The sequence below is a fragment of the Pogona vitticeps genome, chromosome 1, assembly GCF_051106095.1.
Source record: "Pogona vitticeps strain Pit_001003342236 chromosome 1, PviZW2.1, whole genome shotgun sequence".
Classification (NCBI taxonomy): Eukaryota; Metazoa; Chordata; class Lepidosauria; order Squamata; family Agamidae; genus Pogona; species Pogona vitticeps.
The window spans coordinates 100971638-100988956 of NC_135783.1; the positions used below are offsets into that span (position 1 = coordinate 100971638).

Below are 17319 nucleotides of genomic sequence, written 5' to 3' on the forward strand. Positions count from 1 at the left end.
TTGTCTTGGGCAGATATCTTTTGCTAAATTATGACTCCAGTCTGCTCAGTTCAAGGGTCAAGCTACCCTTGCAGAGTAAAAGCTTCATATTGGAGTTGCAGATGTGACCTTAACAAAGAGTATGAAAGCATGAATGCACATTATGCACTTTATGAATTTTTAAAGGTTGTTTTACAAGTTATTTAAATTGAATTGACAAAAATTTTTACTGGAAAAAGGCTTTGAGCTTTGCTCATATCCTATGGATGCAACATCAAAAGGTTCCACTGAAACTAATTTGTAGCTTTGATGTTGCAAGTTGTGCATTCCTGAAAATAACATGGATGTAAAATGAAAATGTTTAAAAGTTTAAAAATAGAACAGAAAAAAAAGTGGGCAGGCAACCATACGGTTCAGTAATATCCACTTAGCAACTTAGTATATATGATAATTTTACCTTTGGCTACAAGAAAAATATTATGGTTTCTTGTGCCACCATTTGGCTAGTGCATTGACAGCTGCCTTTTTTGACCTGGATATTTGTTTAACTTAGTGATGGCAGTAGATTCTTCCTTCTGGAATTGGAATTGGTTGCAATTCTGCATTTTGGGGGGGGGGAATGTTGGAAGGTTCTTTTCCAATTTTCAGCAAAGCTGGAGGAATTCTCCACTATTTATTTCTGTCTCATCCACATTTCCAAAACATATCCTCAAGAGGAGAAAGATGTGTATTTGTGGGGAGGGACTCTACATGGTGAAGATTTTTTATGTGTGTCTGGTCTCTGGGTGTCTGTATGAATTTCGTTGTATGTATATACTATGTATAGACTTACAATGACAATACTGTAAATTATTTGAAATTTGAAATTAGGCATTCAGGGTTCTTTATGTTACTTTCACATCTTTAAGATGGTTGATGTTTTTGAGTGTACTCAAAAGGATCCACTGCTACTAAAGTGTATGGGGCATGTTGTTTCCAGTCTTCTGGCTTAATGAATTTTTGAAGCTTCTATTACTTCTGCAGGCCCCCCTCCTAGTCTTCATAATGTCAGACTGAATTTAAGGAGTAAGTGGCACTCACACTACTGAGTGGTGGTTATAGAAAAGTGAGGCCTCAGCAGGAGTTAGAGTGAACTCTTAATAATATGGTGCTTTCTGAAGGAGGAAATTTAATTTTTCCTCCTTCAGTTATAAATTTTGGTGAAATTGCCAGTTGTCTGGGAAACATATTGTCTGAAAAACATATTTTTCTCTCTGTACACATAGTAGAGGGTGGTCTTTACATGTGCCCACATGAAATATAAGAGACAACCTCTTCCTCATTTAATTGAAAGCAAGAGTTTGTAAAAGGTCTTTGTGCTCTTTTTTCTGTATCCATTTAAATTATTTTTAAAATGTTTGTATTATGTTATTTTATAAGAGATAAGACTCAGCTGCACAAAAGCATCTGTGCATACAGAATGAGATACGGTAGAAGATACATGATTTGTTCTGTGATATCTTGCCTTCTTTACAGTATAAGACTTGGAGGAAATAGTAGAGTACACTTTGATTATTAAGATCATCTGCTTTTTTGAGTTGATGGTTCTCTAGTTGAGAACATTCATTGTTCCAAGGACACAAAGAATGATGGAGTCTTGGATAGATACAATTCAACGTGGAATATACTGTGAAACATCTGGATAGTTGCTAGGAAGAATCTTTGAGAATGCAATGAAGTCTTTTAAATGCCATTAAAAATTGGGGTAAAAGGAAAAAATATTTAAAATGCACTATATAGTGGAAGACAGCATATGTGATTTCTATTAACTTCAGTACGAGGAGCCTGCCATCTTTACATGAGAGGTGAGCACACCAGTGGTTGGGACCACAGTTAATTTATCTGGATTTTCAGCTTCCTTGGTCCTGGAGTAAATGTATTGTATCTTGTACCCTAACAGCATGGATTATGCTTAAATTGTTCTGTAACAAAAATGTAAAAGGTTTATGTGACTATAAATGGATACTGAGATTTTGTTTTACATTCTATCCTGCATTAACAGTTGTGTGAAAGGTAAGCAGAGGAAGATTTGATTGTGCTTTTTAGCTGTCAGGCATGAAAGCAGTAACTGAAAAATAGAGTGAATATTCATCCATTGAAACACAGTATAGAACTAAAGGGCTTTAATGTTGTGTACAATTTGCTGTCTGTACCTCTACTTTTTATTTAAGAGCACTATTAATAGAAGCTTATGAAGTCAGAGTTCTTCGAATATCAGGATTCATTTGTTATAATTAACCCATGGATAGCATTACTCTGTTGGATAGTTGCCTAGCTACAAATGCATTTTGTTTTGAATAGTTAAGGCACATGAATGTTCAATTCTGAGCTTGATTTTTAAGCTAATAGTGCTTGCATTTTTGTGTTCTTACCCTTTCCATAGCTAAAGATGTGCAAAAATTAAGTATGAAACACTACTAAGTAATTATTTATAATTTTTTCAATAAGTAATTATTGCTAAATAATGATTACAAAGTGTTTTGTATAACCTTGAAGACTGATGTTTTTTTATTTTTCATATATTTCCATGGGCCACGGCCCACTTTATTAGATATATTGCAGAAAATATCTTGCCAAATAAAATAAATTACCACGAGGCTCTACGTTGTTTCTGCTACAAAAAATTTACCTGTTTATCCCTAAAAATAAATACATAGTGAACCTTCACTGTATAAATGCTTACCAGCATAGAACTCATGGAAATATGTAGGATGACATCATGTTCTTAGGTATAACCCCACCCCACCCTATCTCTACCAGTTGTTTTTAAAGAAACAATATTAAACAGAATGTTTTCTGGAAATTATAGAGAATCCTGCTACTGCAGGACAGTAGACTAGTACATCTTCATCTCCATTCTTGTATACTTAGAATAAAGTTTACTTACAAAATTGGAGTTTTCATTCTTAGGAGTCCATCTTTTTTCATTTGTTAGAAGGCTGGACTTCCAAAGTGGTCCTGCATACCAAAAAGGCAACTTTTTAGAACTGAGAGCAGAATAGTCAGAAGAGGGGCTTGTATAGTAGTGCAGACAGGAGGTTGAATTAAACTCTGCAAAAACACTCTACTGTGCTCTTTTCCAAGGAAAAGCAGCAGCACAGGATTTTGAAACATGAAAAAGTTGTATTCCAGGCCTAAATGGATGCTTGTTTCTTTCCTTTCGCAGTGGCTATGTATGCTCACAGTAGTCAGAAAATGCCTGTTGGAAGATGAAGCAGATGAGAACAGACATTTGTTCCACCTTCTAGAGTGCACCTTTAGTTCTACAATTGTCCTGTATCAGTTAACATACCTAATAGGAAGAGGTATTAAAATAGTCACTGTAGCTATTACAGCTTTCAGGGCTGTGTATTTGAAGCTGCTATACAACAGCTCTGTATATTTTGTGTGTTCTCTCCTCCTAGTAAGAGTGTACTATATACATCTCACAAATATGTTAAGGAATATTTCTGGAAGCGTATACAATATTAATTAAGTATAACACATAGGCAGGTGCACAGTCAATAGCTGTAAAATGCATTCTTGGATAGATAACACCTCCCTTTTTCAAGGGGTTGGAAGTATCAGTGCCTTAATTCAAGCAGGGTACTGTGTTGTCTGGAATCTCTCCTGGTATTGTTCCCCTCTCCACTGGCACGAAGTCTGCAGCTCTAAGGAGCTTCTATGTATCCATAACCTCTTCTTTTCTATGTTTAATACAGGGGTGCCCAACCTTTCACCTTCCCTGGGCCACATTAGAAGATGAAAATTTGGTTTGGGCCGCACATAAATTTGTTTTGGGCCTCATGGGGGGGGCAGCCCTAGCCACCCTCCACAGCCCCGCTCCAAGCGCGCTTATCGGCAGCTGCGATCTCAGACAGCAGAGGCTGCCAGCTTCAACTCCGGTGGCATTATGGGGCCGGGAGGGGGTCCACCTATTGAGGGTGACAGCGCAATGCAGTCACACAGCCCCCCTCTCTCCTCCCCTCCTGCTCCTTCCTTCCTTCCCCCCCCCCCCGCCGCCATTGTGACGTGCCCCAGCCGCATTCCGGCCGCAAGTGCTGGCAGTGTAACTTGAAACTTTGGAATGTTTTTTAAAAATTAAAATTTGCACTGGGCCGCATTATGAGCCGACCTGGGCCGTATGCGGCCCTCGGGCCGCAGGTTGGACAAGCCTGGTTTAATAGGTAGTGGTTCGGGTTAAACTGCAGAAGCCTTTGTTCTGCAAGGTTGGAAGACCAGCAGTCGTAAGATCGAATCCACACGATGGAGTGAGCTGCCGTCGCTTGCTCCAGCTCCTGCCAACCTAGCAGTTTGAAAGCATGTAAACATGCGAGTAGATAAATAGGTACCACCACGGTGGGAAGGTAACTTCTAGTTGCACTGGCCACGTGACCACGGAAACTATCTATGGACAAACGCTGGCTCTATGGCTTGGAAACGGGGATGAGCACCGCCCCTAGAGCCAAACACAACTGGACTAAATGTCAATGGGAACCTTTACCTTTACCTTTTTAGTTCTGTTATGGTGCTGCATTTATACAGTGATATTTTCAGTGGTCACTTCCAGATAAAAGCTTGCTTTCATTTAAAAAATGCAGACTTTTACTATATTTCAATTTTAAAAAACTGAAATCTTTTTGCTTAGCACAGTAAATGGCACTAGAGTAGCCCCATTGGACTAGTGGGGATTTGGTGAGTCAACTCTTCCATAAGTTAAGTTGTTTCAAATGAACCTGCTCTAGTTATGACTTACTTTAGAATAGTGAGCTATAATTAAAATAGAACAATTTGAATGACTGGAAGGAGGAATTGACCCACCAAATCTCTACTGATTCAGTGGGCCTGCTCTAGTGCAACATACTACACAAAGCAACAAAGTTTCAGCCTATATGGTCAAAGTAATGTATAATAAAGCAACTTATTTATTTATTTATTTATTTATTTATTTATTTATTTATTTATTTATTTATTTATTTGCTTTTTGCCTCACTCATCTAGATTCAAACGAATCTATTCTGGGCGGCTTACAGTCCGAGCAATAAAAACAAGAATTAAAACAGACAATATCCAAACAAAAAAGAGAAGTCCAAGATGGGAAAACGCAGGGAACTAAGTGATGGAAGTGGGGAAGGCCTACCTGAAGAACCAAGTCTTCAGTTTGTTCTTAAAAACTCCCAGCAAGGGTGCCAGGCAAATCTCAGGGGGCAAGATGTTCCAGAGGTGAGGGGCCACCACCGAAAAGGCCTGGTTTCTAGTTCTCTCCTTTCAGGCCTCTTTTGAGGTCGAGCCCCTCAGCCACCCAGCCTGGCTAGATCGAGTGACAAGAGTAGAGCTAGGTGGGAGCAGGCACTCTGCCAGGTATCAATGAATTCATTACAATGTGAATAATACAGCATATGAATTAAAATAATTATGTTAATTGTTATTCTTATTCTAGTGTACAATTAAAACTCTTTAACATTTCAATAAATATGACTTTTTTTCACAAAATGTAAGAAACCTGGATCTTAAAACTGTTGGCCATATCTTCTGGATCATTCTGTATTAGAAGATCTTGTGCTCCCTTCCCTCAGTTGACAGCTATCTTACTTTTTCATCTGATTATTAAGCTTATTTCTGATTCTAACTCTGCTGAAAGAACTGGGTTTTTTTAATGACTTCATAGTAGTATTTTTGCATCAGGAGGGATTAAGACTTCCATCCATGTCTCTAATTAACCTTATAATCTGTATTCAAAATTCTTTTACTCTTCCCTTCCATTGTAATAAAGTTGGCATCCACAGCACGGTACTACCAACACTAAATTTTTAATACATTTCAGTCTGTTCAGCATCAAATATTATTGGTGTTTAACCTCAATGTTTTGTTTAAGATTAGAACTAATTTTTCTCCATATCTTTCCAGGTTTTTGAAACTACAGATTAGAAGTATAGAGTTACAATATTGTTTTACAGGAAACTGTAGTTAATAAAATGGGATGTCCTGAGCCTGATCAATTTTTTTCTCTAAATTCCTACATTAAGCACTGGTGACATTGAAAAACATTTTTGATACAATCATAAGAACTGCCTATGTTCTTTCTTTTTCATGCACTAGTTTTCAGTAATTGCAGAAATGATACGGTGCCTATATTTCCTCACACTATTATAGTTACCTGTCAATTAGATACACCTAAAAATCATGACAGGATTGCACTTTAACTCAAATTTGTTTCGGTGCTAAAAACGTAATGTGGAACAGTGTTGCCTACAGACTACTTGATGTAAAAATAAATTGCTCAGCTTTAATCAAAAGCAATTCTTGTTAGCTCTTAATTCTTAAAAATAGAACTGCTCCCATGGGCTTGTCCAGTTAAAACCCTGAAGAAATTCTCTTGAAGCATTTTTTGCCCTTATTTTACTGATTTACCCCTCTGTGTCTGCATTGGTTCATCCATTTCTGTATCACTTCTATAGTTTTGTTTAGAGAATGAAGTTATAACATCAGCTTTAAAACAATCATAGAAAATTAGCTTCTTAATGTAAAGCAAAATGTAAAAGGAACAGTGTATGCCAGGGGTAAGTCAATTGTGGCCCACCATAATTTTTAGATCAGAATCCTCATCACTGCCTGTGCTGACTATGACTGATAAAAGTTGCATTTCAACAAGTTCTGGAAGGTCACAAATGGCTCATCCTTCTCTTCAACAAACATATGTAGATATCTTATTTTTTTAAGAGAAGAGGTTCTGCACTTTGGAATTGTTAATTGAAAGAGCTTGATTCAAGGCCATTGTTGGACCTACTTATGAGAGTGAAAGACATTATGGACCTAGTGTACTGTGTTTCAATTAATGTTGAGCTTAGAGTGGAAGAAATGCCCTTCAGGTTTGAGTATCCCAGGCCATGCAGAGTTTTCAATTCAACCTTAAAAATAGCATGACCAGGAGATAGAATTAACTAACAAGGTAAGTGGCATACAACAAGTTGAAAACATGCATTGCTTTCAGCCCTTTATGTAAGATGTATTGCAGCAGCCCTAGATCGAGACCATTGTCATAAGGAACCATGAAATTTAAATATTTCATCTACATCAGCACAGAAAGACACAATGAATTTGGGAATAGAGAATTCCTTAGAAGCCAAAGACAGAATAAGTCACTCTTAGCAAGAACTGCTGCCTGATTCTTAAGAATCAGAGCTGGACCCAGGCCCCTCCTCCAGGTTCTTTACTTGATAATATCACAGAGAGTGTCACAGAAGTCCCATCAGCTATAGGTAGGCTTTTGTATGCCAGATGATAGGTATTCCATCTTTGTGTTACCTTGGTTTTTTTTTTTTTTTTGGATACTGTTATAGCCCACTGGTTCTTAACCTTGGGTTACTCAGGAGTTTTGGACTGCAACTCCCAGAAGCCTTCACCACCAACTGTGCTGGCTGGGGTTTCTGGGAGTTGCAGTTCAAAAACATCCGAGTAACAAAGGTTAAGAACCACTGTTATAGCCAACTTCTTTTGATATCATGGGATTTTCTTCATGCTAGTGAGCTGGCTATCTAGTTATGGAGCCAGAGGTTGGGAGCCTGACTCCCTGTTTTGCCTTAGGCACGTAGCACACTCCCAGAAGAAGGAAAGAGCAAACCATTTCTGAGTACTTTATATCTGAAAGACCACGGAAAGAGTTTTTAAAAGTCAAAATTAACTTGATGGCATGTAATTTATTATTATTATGTTTGCTTTGAACTCAGTTTTGGTTTGAATATCTTGATGTAAGAATTCTCCCTCATAAAAGTGTTCAGTTGTGGGTACAGATTCTTAGTAACCACTGTCTTGAGTGCATGACCAGAAGCAGATAGTAGTGCTGGGTATTACTGTTAGCTCTCCTGATGATGCCCAGTTGATACACAAAAGTTTTGGAATGAAGTTGTTTATTAGTGGCAACTAACAAAAGGCTCCCCATCTTCTATATTAAATCCAAGGTATAGGAATCAATGGCAGTTCCCCAAGACTATATAAACAAAATGCCAATAGGTAGATATCTGGGTGGGGACAGATAGTAGCAATAATTAGCTGTTCTTATATTCTTTTGGAAAATATTGATTTTATATTGATTGTAAGTATTATCAATTTTAACAAAATTGAGAACTCTTCTTTCCTCTTCTTTTCAGGTTGAATCTACACAAAGCATGATTAGGATTTTGGGGCTTTCTGCTACATTGCCTAACTATCTGGATGTTGCTACGTTTCTGCGGGTTAATCCTTATATTGGCTTATTTTATTTTGATGGCCGTTTTCGTCCTGTTCCACTGGGACAGACATTTATAGGGATCAAGACAACCAATAAGGTAAACCTTTGGAAAAAGTTTAGGAAGACAACATTTTATAAGGAAGAAACATGTTAATGCTAAACTTTTCTGCTTATCTAATGACTATCCCTCTAGTACAGTGGTTCCCAAGCTTTGAGTCCCCAGATTTTCTTGGACTAAAACTTCCAGAAACGTTCACCACTGGCTGTGCTGGCCAGGATTTCTTGGAGTTGCAACCCAGGACCACCTGGGGACCCAAGTTTGGGAGCCATTGCTTTGGTATCTTAACCCCTAAATGTAGCAGAGATCATTTGTCTACATTATGTCCCCTTCCATCATTGTTTAACACAGTTTTGATTTGAGATTGGAAGTTACTTTGGTGCATTGGTGCAGAAAGTTGTTTCATTTCTGATTTGATTTACAGGTCTCTTGAAAATACTATATATTTTGATGGTTTCCCATAAAATTATTACGGTATTTAAGATTTGGCCTATGTGTTTGTATGGGTATCTTGTTATTTCCTTGTCTGACTTGAGATTTAAATGTGGGTCTTATGGCTTATTGGGTTCCATGAGACATAGCAGAATTTCTTTCTAAATAAATATCCATAGGATTGCACTGTAGGTCACTGTAATAGCTTAAAACCATTAGAAACCATCAACAAAGGAAATCTGTGAACTATTTTCAACGTCTACAACAGGAAATCTAATCCGAGGGCTCACTTTACGTTGTCTTTTTCAGTATATCCACTTAGGTGTACATAGTTGTGAACTATTGCAGCAACACAGAATTGTTAGTGTAGGTGGAAAATGTCAGTGTGGGAGGAAATATTTAGCATATCACTTCCTGGATTGATTACCCTTGAAATTTTGTTTTTCTTCATTAAGCTTGGGTTTGAGAGTTCTCGCCTGTCTCAGTAGTCTCATTACGGTATGTTTTGCTGTAATAATAGAAATGACAAATGCTATTTTATTTCTTCGCCCATGAGATAGTTATTCAAAACAGTTAGTTATCTTTTTAGTATTCATATGCTGTGGGCAAAGTCAGAGTCTCAGTTTTGACTTTGAACTCCATGCTGTCATTTCAGGCTCTTGCTGTCTTAATGACTGATTTTGTCCCACCTACCTCTCTTAGAATTGAGGTTGAGTATATAATGATGCAGTATGATCCAGAATCATGCAAAGTTTAACACAAATAGAAAGTTGATGGTAGATTACTTTTCTGAAATGGTGTAGTACAAGCTTTGAGGGGCAATTCAGCACTGGAGCAAAAGCATGTGATTTTCCTGAGTTATTCAGGAATAGCATATCAGACTTTAAAGGCAGCCCCAGTTTGTTCATCGTAGCTGCAGCTTTCTCTTTGGAAGGAATCAGAGGTCACATCAAATAAAGGTGTGATGTTGACAGCATGCTGGGAATAATTCTGTTGATTTCAACATGACTTACATCTGAATAGACATGTATAGATAAATTGGCAAAACTCCCAATGTGGCTGAACTCTAATTCTTAGAAGCCTTAGCCATTCTGGCCAGTGATGATATATAAAAGGAACAGTTGTTCATCAACATCTGGAGGAATGTAGAATCATATCCTTTGACTTCTAGAATTTGTCTCCACCTGTGGATCTGGAAACCTTTAACCCAGTGGTAGGTTTGCATCTGCATATTTGTTACTAGCCATCAGATTGCTAAAACACTCTGTTGAGCATGAAGCTGTAGTAATATGATTCCATGATGCTGCAAGTTACTCATTTTATAGCTAGTGATACTTATTTCATCCATTCATAAAATCAGGATGAATATTTCTCAAATTGATTCCCTGAGATTAACTGAGAGATAGTTTTTATGTCCCACACGAGGTCTTGCAATACGGTTTGGGAACTTATTGATGTTCTAAATTGTTATTCCACTTGGTATCCTTTGATGGCAATTGAATGTTGCATGGGAAATAACAAGACTTACAACACTGAGGCACCCATCAGCAACTGGAAATCATTAAGGAGCATTGTAGACCTGACCTAACATGGAGAACAGAACTGCCTGTATACATCAGGCATAATTTCACTGCAAATTATATCTTGCCCATAGACCATTTTCAACTGTTATAGCTCAGAGTTGGCAAAATGTGCTCCCAGGGACCCAAGCCTACCACTTCCAAATTTAAAGTACCCTATTTCCCCCAAAATAAGACCTAACCGGAAAAGAAGCCTAGTATAATTTTTCAAGATGCTCGTAATATAAATCCTACCGACAAAATAAGCCCTAGTTAAGTGAAAGCCGCCCTTCACCATTGTACAGCAACCAGAAGAAGATGACATGACTATTTGAATAAACATAGATTGTTGTACAGTGGTGCCTTGGCTTATGAACATCCCGACTTACAACCATTTCTAGTTACGACTAGCTCCGGCTGCAAAATTTTGCTTCTACTTGTGACCGGAGCCTCCACTTACGAACAGAAAAAGGCAGGGAAAAAAGGCGAGAAATTCAAATTGCTAACTGTAAGTGGTAACGAGGCTGCTTCTTTGTAGCTTTTTCGCCCCAGCAGCTAGAGAGTGGCCATTGGAGGAGGCTTGGGACGCCTCCTTCTGCTTCTGAGTGTGTGTGTGTGTGTGTGTGTTTGCAGGGAGGCTTTGGGCTGCCTGGTAAGTTAAGGTGCTCTTTTCTGCTTTTTAAAAGCTGTTCTGGGTGTTTTTGCACCGTGGTTTTGAGCTGGGGGGGCATTATGTTTCTGTGCTGTAATGGGTCTTGGGGGGTTGTTTTTTGTCCCCCCCATTTCCGATGTGTCTTGGTTTTTTTTAAGAAGTGTTTTTTTCCCATTTCTTGGGGGGTTGTTTGTTTTTTGGTCCCCCCCCCATTTCCGATGGGTCTTGGCAGGGTTGGTTGCTTTTTGGGTTTTTTTCCCACTTCCGAACGGTCTTGGGGGGTTGTTTGTTGGGTTTTATCCCCCATTTCTGATGGGTCTTGGGGGGTTTGGTTGCTTTTTGGGATTTTCCCCCCATTTCCAATGGGTCCTGCATGCTTCCCTTGCTTTTTTCTTTGTTTTCTTTGCATTTCCAACCTGCCCGCTTTGTTCTCTGTGCATTTCCGATCTGCTCCGTTTGTTTTCTGTGCATTTCCAATGAGTCTTGCACACTTGATTGCTTTTCTTTTCTTCCCCCCCCCCCTTCATCCAGAAGGGATTAATCGCGTTTTCAATGAGTTTTGCAGTGATTTTTTAATGTGTGTGTGATTTTTTTTCTTCAGCTGGAACGGATTAATTGCATTTCAATGTATTCCTTTGGGAAATGGTGCTTCGACTTATGACCATTTCGAGTTACATCTATCTTCTGGAACAGGTTATGGTCGTAAGTCAAGGCACCACTGTACATGAAAAAAACATCCCCCGAAAATAAGCCCTAATGTATTTTTGGAGAAAAGATTAATATAAAGCTTTACACTGTTCTGGGACTCTGACCAACCGTAGCCTACCCTCCACTCTAAAATTGATGCTGTTGAATGGCAGGTCTGTATCCAATAAATTCCAGCTTATTTATGATCTTATTCTGGAAGAGGATGCAGACCTGGCGTGCATAACTGAGACATGGATTAGTTGGAGTCCCTGAGACTTTTGGTCCTGGGTGACTTCAACATCCATGCGGAGGCAGAGATTTCTGGTCCAGCTCTTGAGTTCTTGGAAACCATGGCTTCCTTTAACATGTCCCAACATGTTAACGGCCCCACCCATGTGGGTGGTCATATGCTATACCTGATTTTCTCCAACAACTGGAGTGAGCGTGGTCTGTTGGTGACTGACCTTGTGTCAGTCTCCTTGTCATGGACGGATCACCATCTAGTAAAATGTAATCTCTCATTGGCCCTCCCCCCTCTCAAGGAGCAAGGATCTATTGTAATGGTCTACCCTCGAAGGCTACTGGATCCTATAGCAGTGGTTCTTAACCTTTGTTACTTGGATGTTTTTGAACTGCAACTCCCAGAAACCCCAGCCAGCACAGTTGGTGATGAAGGCTTCTGGGAATTGCAGTCCAAAACTCCAGAGTAACCCAAGGTTAAGAACCAGTGTCCTATAGGATTCTAGGATACCATGAGAGGGATTCTGGCTGGCACTCCTGTTGAGGCTCTGGTGGACAGTTGAGTTACGGCCACCACTAGGGCTATCGATACGATTGCTCCTAAATGCCCTATCTAATGCAGAGTTTGGCCAGCGTCCTGGTTTAACCAGGAACTACGAGTGATGAAGGATAGTAGGAGAAGGCTAGAGAGCAAGTGGACAAAGAAACCGATGGATTAAAACAGAGAAGCTGTCAGGGTCGTGACTAACCATTATCTGGCCAAGATAAGGGCTGCTATTGATTGATTGATTGATTGATTGATTGATTGATTGATTTGATTTGATTTGATTTGATTTGATTTGATTTGATTTGATTTGATTTGATTTATACCCCGCCTGTCTGGTCTACTCGACCACTCTAGTCGAGCTCACCTCGCTGACCAGATAAGGGAGGCTTCAAATCAGCAGGCGAAAATTTTCCGTATAGTCCGCGACCTATCCAGAATTGGTCAGGGTGAAGGGCCTCCTTCTAGTATCTCACCTGACCAATTTGCAGCATTTTTAAAATCTAAAGAGGAGGCCATCCGCCGGGAGCTTTCTCCTTTTTTGATGACAGTGGATCGAGCAGAGATGTCCAGCGCTCCACCTTGCCCAGTGAGCTTTGACCATTTTCAGCCTGTGACGCCAGACATTGTGGACAAGGCACTAGTTCGCTATTGGGCCACCACTTCCTCTCTTGACCCTTGCCCGGCCTGACTAATCAAAGCAGCCAGGCCTATAACAACTGAATGGGCCACAGCGATAATTAATGAGTCTTTCCAGGAGGGCAGGGTTTTTCCTGCCCTTAAGGAGACGCTCATTAGGCCCATTAGAAAGAAACCCAATCTGGCGGCGGACAATATTGGCAATTATAGGCCTGTCGCCAACATTTCTTTCATTAGCAAAGTGGTAGAGAGGGTGGTGGCTGATCAGCTTCAGACGCACTTGGATGAAACAAATGCCCTGGACCCATTCCAGTCGGGCTTCAGGCCACGCCATGGTACAGAAATGGCATTGGTCGCCCTGTATGATGACCTATTGAGGGAGGCTGTTGGGAAAAACTTCTCTGTTGGTCGTCCTCGATATCTCAGCTGCCTTTGATACCGTTGACCACGATATCCTCCTGAGGAGGATCTCCGAGTTGGGATTTGGTGGCTCAGTGCTGGCCTGGCTCCGATGCTTCCTGGGAGATCATCTTCAGAGAGTTCAGCTTGGGGAGAGTGAGTCGGACCCAACTATGGGGTTCCGCAGGGTTTGGCTATCTCCCAAATGCTCTTTAACATCTATATGAGGCTATTGGGCGAGGTCATCAGGGGGTGTGGAGCGGCGTGCCATCAATATGCTGATGACACGCAGGTCTACATCTCCTTTTTTCCAACTACAGTGGATGCTCTTCTGTCCCTGCAGCGCTTTCTGGGGTCGGTACTGCAATGGATGCAGGAGAATGAGCTGAGGCTGAACCCGGACAAGATGGAGGTCCTGAGGGTGGGCGGACCTACTATCAGCGGTTTGGAAAGCTCCCTCTCTTTTGGGGGGGGGTTACTCTCACCACGAAGAGTGAGGTTCGCAGCTTGGGGATTCATCTGGACCAGATGCTTACCATGGAATCTCAGGTGGCGTCCGTGGTCCAATCCTCCTATTTCCATCTGTGGCAGATTGCCCAGCTGCGTCCCTATCTAGATGGGGGGGGGGTCGCTCACCACTCTGGTCCATGTGCTCGTAATCTCGAGGTTAGATCACTGTAATGCTCTCTACGTGGGGCTACCTTTGAGATCAATGTGGAAACTCCAAATGGTGCAGAATGCGGCGGCCAGACTTATTCGCGGGGTGAGGAAACATCGTCATATCTCCCCCACTCTGGCCGACTTACGTTGGCTGCCCATTCGGTTCCGCATTGATTTCAAAGTTCTAATGCTTACGTATAAAGCCCTAATGGTTTAGGGCCTCGATACCTGGCGGAACGCCTCCTCCCACCCAAATCTAGTCGTATCATTTGGTCTAGCCAGGAGGTGGGGCTGAGGAGCCTAACACCGAGGGAGGCCCCGGAAGGAAAAAACAAGAAACTGGGCCTTCTCGGCAGTGGTTCCTCGCCTTTGGAATGGCCTCCCTTCTGAGATCCATATGGCCCCTTCACTGGGTATTTTCAGATGCCATCTGAAAACCTGGCTATTGAGGCAAGCCTTCCCTTCAGCCACCTCTTGATTTATTTTGCTGTCTCACCTCGAGTCTTTTGTCTATTGATGTATTATTTGTTCTATATTTTAAATTGTTTATTTTATATGTTGTTAGCCGCCCAGAGTAGTCAGTTGACTAAATGGGCAGGGTACAAATTCAATAAATAAATAAGACCCTGTCTTATTTTCGGGGAAACACGGTAGTCATTTTAAAAATAGTGCACTAAATCGTGCAATCTAGAGCCATTCAGCTATTGGGGGAAGGGGGGGACAAATGTCTCTCCGAATTCTTTGTACATTTTTCAAGAATTGGTTGCTAGGTGGTATGAAATAGACCTCAGTAGTTTGAAACAATTTTTACAGTTTTTTTTCTATGACGGGTGGAGTATGGGAGCAAATGCAGTCATCCGTGGTCCCTAGACTTCTGAAAGTTGCTCTTCCTGTTGTTGCTAAATGTAATCTGATACATTAATATCAGTTACAGTCTTTCTGTGGTCACAGAACTGGAATCAAAACCACATCACTCACAGTGATGTCATTTTCTTTGCACACCATCTTAGTTAAAGAGAAATGTGTAATTATTTTATCCATATGTTTCTGTTTATCAACCCTCATTATGACTGTATTAATTTTTTTACCTGTATGCTGTGTTAAAGATGCCATGAAAATAATAGAAAATATGACACTGTAATAAAACATCTATATTTTATTACTCAGGTGCAGCAACTGAACAATATGGATGAAGTTTGTTACCAAAATGTCTTGAAGCAAGTAACAGCTGGACATCAGGTATGATCGGTTTATTGGCCTTTCATAAGAACTGGTTGGTGTATTATATCAGCAAAGATTTATTCTTTGCATGCATAAACACTTTGATTTCCTTCTGTTCCATTTGGAAACCAGCTGACTCAGCCTTTTGCATTTTTCATGGGCAGCTTTTCTAAAATGAAAGTTTCATGTAAAGAAGCCTCCAGAATTAAGGTCCAGATGATGAAGCATGTAGAATTTCTTGTCATCTGCTATTTGACCTCCTTATGCTGAATAGGAACATGAGCAGAAGCGTTTTGATCTAATGAAATAATGTATTTTTTCCTGAAGTGGTGCAAATTGGAAGAAATGAAACAGTGAATTGAATGGATCATATTTCTACGAACTTCCAACCGTTATGAAACATATAAGATATGAATGGCTGTGAAAAGTTTCATTTTTGTCATCATCATAATCATCCTAGAACTGCAGAGCTACACAGCCAGAAACCTAAATCATCCACCAGTTCTATTATCCACTTGTACTCCTTAATACTTTCAGTGCCCCATTTATTCCCACTGGGCATTTTATTCAAGTATTGGCCATAAATAAATTGTTGGTCATTGTGGCGTTCACCTCGTGCCCCTTGAATGACTGTCAAGACTCTAAGCACACGAAGGCAAACAATCCTCTTACACTGCTGCCACCAGGTGATCACTAAATCACCATTACCTCAGGAAGATTCAGGTCCACACTTCAAGGTCTTTTAAATAGAAATTTTGTTTATTGATTACAGAGATTGAAATTGATTCATGAATATCTTCTGTAGGTAAAGTTATTATTAACAACAACCTTCTAATTGGTAGTACACTCCTAATTCTAATAACACCTCAGAATTTCCCAAACTGCACACTCTACTTCTCCCTCACTCTTCACTCTCACTGACTCTGTTACTCTTACACTCCTTGACTATCTGACTTCGCCTCTTATAGCATCACTCTTGGCTCCGCCTCTCAGAAACATGAATATGCATGAACCATTACATAACAAAACATGAACCATTGACCTAATAAATGGGGAATGCTACAGTCATTTTATGTAAGAATGTTAGTATGCAACTAAAACTCAAAGCAGTTTACAATAAAAATAGATGGACTGAAATGAATCATTAAAAATAATGTTGTGGTGTTAAAACAGTAGATACAAAGTAGTTGATTAAAGAACCCAGGAAACGTTCTTTGTCCGAAATCAGGAAAATAATCAGAAATTGTTGGAGTGGTTTGGAATAAATAGATCATTAGCTGGTGTGAGAAGCACGCCAAGGGAGAAGAATTATCTCCCCCCCCCCGAGATTAGATGGGCTCCCAATGTCAGATATTTCTCCCAACATCTCTAATTTCAATGGAGACCATGATTCAACAAGGTAGACCTTAACCAAAGAGGTCTTTCTCCCTACCACAACAAAATAGATGGCAGCGGTTCATCACACAGCTGGCAGTGTGCTCCTCTGGAATGTAAAAACTGGGTTACTTTGTGAAAGAGAAGATAATCCTTCAGAGAATCTTATCCAGAGCTGTATAGGATCTGGACCAGGTTGAACTGGTTTGGCAGTTATTTGACAACTACAGTGGGGTCTCTACTTAAGAACGTCCCTACTTAAGAACAGTCCAACTTAAGAACAGCTCCATTTGCTAAATTTTGCTTCTACTTGAGAACAGAAATCCAAGATAAGAACAGGAAAAAAAAAACTTTCCTGCTCTTTTTTTAACCTTAGGTCATCTTAAGTTAAAAAAAAAATTCTCCCCCTAGTGATAGAGTACGTATTAACCAGCTTTGCATTAGTTCCTATGGGAACTAATGCTTCAATGTACGAACGCACCTCTACATAACAAAAAAACAGCCAGAACAGATTAATTGGTTTTCAGTCCATTCCTATGGGAAATTTTGCTTCAACTTAAGAACATTTCAACTTAAGAACACCATTCCAAAACGGATTAAGTTCTTAAGTAGAGGTTCCACTGTAGTTTC

At 40.0% G+C, this 17319-nt stretch overlaps 1 protein-coding gene across 2 annotated transcripts in view; it reads left to right on the forward strand.

Moving 5' to 3' along the window:
- Positions 1-17319, forward strand: part of ASCC3 (activating signal cointegrator 1 complex subunit 3) — a 246412-nt gene that overhangs the window by 84052 nt on the left and 145041 nt on the right. For both annotated transcript variants that reach the window (XM_072998402.2, XM_072998405.2), the window contains exons 12-13: positions 8145-8321; positions 15262-15333. In XM_072998402.2, the coding sequence (XP_072854503.2) occupies positions 8145-8321; positions 15262-15333 (249 nt within the window). The remainder of the gene's footprint in view (positions 1-8144; positions 8322-15261; positions 15334-17319) is intronic.